This window comes from Homalodisca vitripennis, unplaced genomic scaffold, assembly GCF_021130785.1.
Source record: "Homalodisca vitripennis isolate AUS2020 unplaced genomic scaffold, UT_GWSS_2.1 ScUCBcl_13666;HRSCAF=23995, whole genome shotgun sequence".
Taxonomy (NCBI): domain Eukaryota; kingdom Metazoa; phylum Arthropoda; class Insecta; order Hemiptera; family Cicadellidae; genus Homalodisca; species Homalodisca vitripennis.
Window position 1 is genome coordinate 1 of NW_025789780.1, and position 8,281 is coordinate 8,281.

General features: G+C 38.5%; 1 protein-coding gene across 1 annotated transcript; it reads left to right on the forward strand.

Annotated features, from left to right (window-relative positions):
* Positions 1-6,997: 6,997 nt before the first annotated feature.
* On the forward strand, positions 6,998-7,701 carry LOC124375124 (glutamic acid-rich protein-like; the record flags this gene model as incomplete). Its single annotated transcript, XM_046833232.1, has 2 exons — positions 6,998-7,275; positions 7,430-7,701. Coding segments are annotated over exons 1-2 (550 nt in total), but the record flags the coding sequence as incomplete, so codon positions are not given.
* Between the last annotated feature and the right edge of the window lie 580 nt (positions 7,702-8,281).

The following is an 8,281-nucleotide window of genomic DNA, read 5'->3' on the forward strand; positions in this document are numbered from 1 at the left end:
GATTTTTGACAATAAATAACTTTGTTAATATAATGTTTATCTTTTGAAAACATATATTTTTTACTACCAGTAGAAGTAAAATAATAATAAACTAAACTAATAAATACATTATTAAAATTAACTAAGGGACCAATCGCACATGACGCTTAAAAGCAAGATCAAATTTTGTATTCTTCCTTGAAATTTGCTGGGAGAAAATCATTTAAAGGTACCTTTACCAATAACAAAGCTGAAAATTTTGAAAAAAAATAAGTATTTCATAAATGTAACCAAAAGCAAAAATAAAAAAAGACCTAATCATTTGAGGCAAATTTTAATCCATGCCATGAGTGAGTGCATTGCACGAAAATAACGATGATTTTTCATTTTAAAATCATTTCAAAGTTGCCTAGCATAGGTACTTCATTAGATACTTACATGATCATACTTTAAATGATTTAACATTCATGTCTATTTAAACCATTTTGCTAAAATATCGCTAAAAACACAGGTTAGGTATCGACAAGAATTTAGACTATAACATAATAAAACAACTGTTTTTGAAGGTTTTAAAACGGTGTTGTCAACAAACACAAGAACTTCAATTCTGGATGTGTGGTTATACAGTGGCATGTGTAGAAAATTATTTTGGATAGGAACTGGGCATACTGCGGTGGTTTAGGATGTATAAAATATCATAAAAAAAATATCATAGAAAAATATTTTTTAGCTTTAAGACCTCATAAATGTGTTCTCGGTTGAACAAAACTAATTAGTGCCATCTCAAAATATTTTTGAGGGGCTTAAAGCCTCCCATATAATATGCCATTGTACTCTATAACGAACAGTGGACAGTGAGTTCGATTACTCAGTATTTGCTTTCGTCTTGCAAATTGTAGAGGATTTTCTTTCTCTACTCGTCCCCTAAAAACAGGTGGCATGTCGATGTGACATCAGCTCGATTCGCATTTAGAAGGACACACCTTATGCTGCAATCCAATAATTGGTAGGAGACATATGCTGTGTTGCAATCCAATGATTGGTAGGAAGACATACCTTAATTGCTGCAATCCGCTGAGCGGTTAGGACACACAGACTGTGTTGCCAATCCGCTGATTGGTAGAAAACACACCTTGTGCTGCAATCTGCTGGAGTCGGTAGGACACATACGCTGTGTTTGCAATCCAATGATTGGTAGAAGACATACCTTGTGCTGCATTCTGCTGATTGGTAGAAGGACACACCTTGTTTTTTTTGCTGCAATCTGCTGGAACAGATAGAAGGACACCACCTGTGTGATGCAATCCGCTGAGCCCGGTAGGGGACCACACACGCCTGTATAGCAATCCACTAAGCTGTAGGAGGCTAATCTACATTGATGTGCTACTATCTAATGCCCCGCCCCGAGCGGTGTAGGACACACACATTACGGCTGTGTTGCAATCCGCTGATTGGTTAGAAGACACACCTTGTGATGCAATCCGCTGAGTTGTAGGACACACACGCTGTATTGCAATCCACTCAAGCTGTATGAAGGCCACACTCTTACAATCTACACGTTTGTGTGCTACCAATTCTACTGAGCGGTAGGACACACACACACACGCTGTGTTGCAAATCCGCTGATTGGTAGAAGACACTCCTTTGTGCTACAATATACTGAGCGGTAGGAACACACACATACACGCTGTGTTGCAATCCGCTGATTGGTAGAAGACACACCTTGTGATTGCAATCCGCTGAGTGGTAGGACACACACGCTGTATTGCAATCCACTAAGCTGTATGAGGCACAATCTACAATCTACACGTTCGTGTGCTACAATGTACTGAGCGTTAGGACACACACACACACACACGCCCCCCCCTGGTGTTGCAATCCGCTGATTGGTAGAAGGACACACCTTGTGCTGCAATCCCCTGAGCGGTTAGGACTAACATTACGCTGTGTTGCAATCATAATGATTGGTACAAGACACACCTTGATGATGCAATCCGCTGAGCGGTTAGGGACACATACGCTGTTGTGCAATCCAATGATTGGTAGAAAGACACACCTTGTGATGCAATCCGCTGAGCGGTAGGGACACATACGCTGTGTTGCAATCCATATGATTGGTAGAAGACACACCTTGTGCTGCAATCCCCTGAGCTGGTTTAGGACACATACGCTGTGTGGCAATCCAATGATTGGTAGGAAGACACACCTTGTGATGCAATCCGCTGAGCGGTAGGACACCATATGCTGTGTTGCAATCCAATGATTGGTAGAGAAGGACATCCTTGTGCTGCAATCCCCTGAGCTGGTAGGACACATACGCTGTGTTGCAATCCAATGATTGGTAGAAGGACACACCTTGTGATGCAATCCCCTGAGTGGTAGGACACACACGCTGTATTGCAAATCCACTAAGCTGTATGAGGCACAATCTACAATCTACACAAAAACCCACCATTGTTGTGCTACAATCTCTACTGAGCGGTAGGACACACAGCACACACACCACAAGCTGTGTTGCAATCCGCTGATTGGTAGGACTAGGGATCACATACGCTGTGTTGCAATCCAATGATTGGTTTTTTAGAAGGAACCTATCACCTTGGGATGCAATCCGCTGAGCGGTAGGACACATATGCTGTGTTGCAATCCAATTGATTGGTAGAAGACACACCTTGTGCTGCAATCCCCTGAGCTGTAGGACACATACGCTGTGTTGCCAATCCAAATGTTTGGTAGAAGACACACCTTGTTGATGCAATCCCCTGAGTGGTTGGACACACACGCTGTATTGCAATCCACTAAGCTGTTTGAGGCCCAATATACAATCTACACGTTGTGCTACAATCTACTGAGCGGCTATTTAGGACAACACGCACACACACACACGCTGAGTTGCAATCCGCTGATTGGTAGGACTCTTACGCTGTGTTGCAATCCAATGATTGGTAGAAAGACACACCTTGTGATGCAATCCGCTGTGTGGTTTAGGACACAAACGCTGTATTCCAATCCACTAAAGCTGTATGAGGCACTATCTACACGTTGTGCTACAATCTAACTGAGCGGTAGGACACACACTACACACGCCGTGTTGCAATACGCTTGATTGGTAGAAGACACACCTTGTGCTGCAATCCGCTGAGCGGTTTGGACACATACGCTGTGTTTGCAATCCAATGATTGGTAGAAAGACACCACGTTGTGAATGCAATCCGCTGAGTGGTAGGACACACCCGCTGTATTTGCAATCCACTATGCTGTATGAGGCACAATCTACACGTTGCTGCTACTATCCTACTGAGAAGTATCATTTACCACTGGGGAGTGAAGCGTGTTAAATATAGGTGGTGAATAGTTTTTTTTTACCAATTCCAGAGTTTAAATTAAATCAAAACAGTGGAATACCATAGAGGTTTGTGGGGGTTACAATCCCTCTTCCACCATAAGGTTCTTGGGATCTCAATAATATAATAAAAAGGAAAAATATTTAAGAAAAAAGTAATTAACTCTCTAGCCTACAATATAGTTAGCAACTAGTTAATTTATATTAGACATAGCTCGACATCATTGATTTTCATCCATTGTCAAAATGCACAGACTCCTATTAAGACCTCCACCTCCATTTGAAAATCCTGGTGTTTTCTGAATTATGAGATTTTTCTCCGGACTAAGAGTGTTCGAATATTTGTAGGGCTCAAACTAACGGGACTCAGAACTGTATATGCTAATTTGCCTCATAAAACATTCATAGGCTATGTTATTTTACTGAATATCATGCACTGTTCAGACCTGAGCTGATGACTATGGCTAAACGAACTATAGCTAACAAAATATCTGAATGGAGTAAGTAAAATTATCTATCTCCAACCTTTCTTACATTCACTTACCCCCTGGCAGCAATCCCGGTTACGACGGATTCTACTTTCTTCCCTGGCTTTATTGGATTCAGCCAAAACTTCTTCTTCCGGTCTCCACGATAGTGTGCATTGCGAGTTTGAATTATGAGAGGCTGCTGCAAAAAAATAAAAGCTATGTAATGTTGATATGGTTTACTTCTTTGTGTTTCATTTCTTTATACCACAGTACTGTCCAATTAATCGTTTTCCTTAATTAACACTCATTTAAATGGAAAGTAGACCACTCGGTTATTACTATAAGCATGACCTATAACAAGCACTATAAAGAATTTTAACGTGGTAAAATTTTATTTTATCTTTCCATAATAAAATTAAAGACTAATTTTATCATTTGTTTAGGTCTTTTTTTTGACACGCTCAGTATTATATTTATGAGAGAGAAGAGTACTAGTGGAACCAGAACAAAAGAGCTGATTTTAATTGCTTGCACACGTAATTAGTGAATAAGTGGGATATATGATTTTTATGAACAGCAAATTACATTCCTTCAATGTTACAAGGACTGAATTTGAATTTTGGATGCCATTCAGAATGCTTAACACACAGATTGTGGCAAACAGTGGTAACTTCTATCTTGCCTTACCTCAGTTCAGTACATAACTCATGCTGCAGCGAAGGGGTTAATAAGAAATACTTAACTAGAAATATCAAAATCAAATGCATATATTGCAGCGAAGAGACGTGCTCGATTCTACCTCACTTGATCTCCAGTCAGTACATGTCTCATGCCATAGTGAAGAGATTATTAACACTTACTTAACTACATATATAAAAACATGCATTAAATGTATAGCAGCGAAGAGACGTGCTCGATTCTACCTCACTTGATCTCCAGTCAGTACATGTCTCATGCCATAGTGAAGAGATTATTAACACTTACTTAACTACATATATAAAAAAATGCATTAAATGTATAGCAGCGAAGAGACGTGCTCGATTCTACCTCAACCGATCTCAAGTCAGTACACACATCTCATGCCACAGTAAAGAGGTTAATAATACTTACTTAACTACAGATATAAAAACTTAATGCATGTATTGCAGCGAAGACACGTGTTCAATTCTACCTCAGTTGATCTCAAGTCAATACACACGTCTCATGCCACAGTAAAGAGGTTAATAATACTTACCTAATTAGAGATATCACAACTTAATGCATTTATTGCTGTGAAGAGACATGCTCAATTCTACCTCACCTGATCTCAAGTCAGTACATATTTCATGGCACAGTGAAGAGATTATTAACACTTACATATGCAAGCATTGTCTCTTTTTATCCAAGAAACATTCTTAGAAAATTATTACATTAGAGACATCCAGATTCTGCCTCACCTGATCTCCAGTCGGTTCATGCCTCATGTCACAGTGAAGAGATTATTGACACTACTTAAATAGAGATATTAAAAAAACTTAATGCATATATTGCAGTGAAGAGATTATTGACACTTACTTATGTGTGCAAAAAATGTCTCCTTTTAATTGAAGAAACCTTCTTTGATACTTATTACATTAGAAACACCCAGATTCTATCTCACCTGGCACTTGCTTATGTGTGCAAACAATGTATCTTTTTAATTGAAGAAACCTTCTTTGATATTTATTACATTAGAAACATCCAGATTCTACCTCACCTGATCTCCAGTTGGTACAAATCTCATTCTACCGTAAAGAGGTTAATGACATGCAGAGCTATGTTACAACCTACTTCAATAAATAATATAAAAATATTTAAAATTATTACAAATAAAGACTGTTATAAATAGTTATTCCTTAGTAAAATAACTCTACTTCACACACTTCCACAGATGGCCCACCTCACCACCGCCTAGATAGTTAGGTTAGATACAGTTCGAGGACTTTAGCTGTGCACGTGTCCTTGAGTGTGTGGTGATAGGCGGGAGGGGTGGCGGGGTAGCATTATGCGCTGCGTCCCGAAAACATTTCCTGTGACTCATGGGTAAAACCCTCCTTTCAGGAATCGTATTGGCCCGAATAACTCATCGCACTCGCTAAAATCAGTCTGTTTTGTAAAAGTGCTGATTGTGGTGGAATTAAATAATAGGAGAAAACCAAATAATAGGAATAATAGGACTTATCCTTGTTTTTCAGTTGTTATAGTGCTGTCTAACGTGTTTTTTAAAATAACGTATTTGTCAATTTTATCTGTAAATCAAAATTGTGAGTTTAAAGTCATTAAAGAGATTGTTGCGCCTTCATCTCAGCGGCTAGCACGTAAACGCAACCTGCCACACAGATAGCGTTTGTTTGTTGAGAGGGTAGTATCTGGGCCCTACGAGCACAGCTAAATTCCTCTAACTGTAAGCATCTGCTGGAATGAACATGGAGAGGAAACACCCTCCACCTTATAGTAAAGTACATCAATAGGTACCGTATAAATAGGCCTCCTTTGCACAATTCTGAGTTCCGAAGAGACTTAATTGAATGTTGAAAACATGGAACTATTCATGGAGTGGATACATTCTTCACCTTCTAGTAACATATGTTCATGGAGTGGAAACGCCCTCCACCTTCTAGTAAGGTATGTTCATGGAGTGTAAACACCATCAACCTTCTAGTAGGGTATTTTCATGGAGTGGAAACACTATCCACCTTCTAGTAAGGTATGTTCATGGAGTGTAAACACTATCAACCTTCTAGTAAGGTATGTTCATGGAGTGGAAATATTCTCAACCTTCTATTAACACATTCAGCGCCATGTGTATCATAAATGATACTCACAAGCACTAACGTTGTGGGCCATGTGTATCATTTATGATATACAAAGCTGTTTAGGCAGGGGCCGAGTTAAAATTTTCATTTTTACCGTCAGGGGCCAAGTGCGATTTAAGATCAATAGTGCTTTTAGAAACACAGTACTATAATTCTTTTTGAAATCAGACGAACAGTATTGGCAGTACGTTAATTTTTCATGTCTGTGCAAAAATGATACACGTGGCCCAGACTGTGACAATCAACTAAATTTTGTTGGTAGGGGCCATGTGTATCATTTTTGCACACTTGATAATTTTTGTATTATCATACTTGAATTTTACAAATAGCCATATTTTCTGGTTGACATGCTGATTTATTACTGTTAGAAAATGAAGGAAAATACTTCTACAAAAAAAGACGATGATGTATGCAAAGGTGACAATTTGACTCCAAGAAAAATTGACAGATTTTTACGAGAGCCAAATGAAGACGATAGTGATGTTGATTTGAGTGGGGAAAGCGAAGTATTTGACTCTGATCGTGATCCGGAATATCATCTAAGTGTGGACAGTGATTATAGTGACACTCGAAAACCACCATTCAGTGGACTATTTGAAAGACAAGGTGATCAAGACAATGTAGCAGGACAATTACAGCTAGAGAGGATGTGACTAGTGAAGATAGTGAATATGAAAAACTACTAAAAAAGAAAAACTACCGAAAAAGAAAGAAAGCTGTAAAAGGGCAACTGAAAAAAAAGAAAAATTCAAGCAAGAAGTATGAAGAAACATAAAGTTTATCACACAAAAAAATAATAACAGGAAAGTTACTGAGAACGAAACTGAACAAGACAAAGATGAAATAGACAAAACGGGTGACACTAGAGAGGAAGAAAATAAAGAGAAAGAGAATTATTGTGAAAAAGATGAAGATAATAATGGTGATGATGATTTTGATGAAGATGACGAAGAAGAAAATTATCAAGAGTCTCAAACAGAAGGAAAGGGAAAAAATAAAGAGAAGAAAAGGAAGAAGACTGCAAGGGAGCATGAGTATAAATTGACAGTTTTTGGAACAGAAACAAGTTTACACGGTATGTGACACTTGCAAAGGAAATCCCTACATGTGCCGTACGTGTTTCAACAACAAACACTAGTTTTCTAATTCACGAAAACTTACAGTTTTTATTTTAGCAGCTCAACTAATGATCTTTTATTTTATAGGTACCCATTTAATATTCATCTTATATTTTACCAGTCGTATATAGACATTTGTATAATAAAACATGTTTAGAAATAGAGTGTATGTACTTCATACTACCTGTGATCTAAAAAGTAATCTGACGTCCTGGGCCGGAACTGGCCGGGTTCTGTGGTAGGCCTGGGCCATGAGATTCAGTCTATAGTGTTAAAAGCATTGTAGAAGAGCTCAGTTTTGATACATATGGCTCAAACTAGAAACTGACGTATGTATCAGAAATGATACACGCGGCCCACTTGGTAACATGGGGCATGTATAATTTTTGATACACATGGACCTGACCGTTAATATATGGAAAAACTTAATGGCCCGTGCTAAATGGATTGTGTCATATGCCCTGGCGCTGAATGTGTTAAGGTATGTTCATGAAGTGGATACGTTATTCACCTCCTAGTAAGCTATGTTCATGGAGT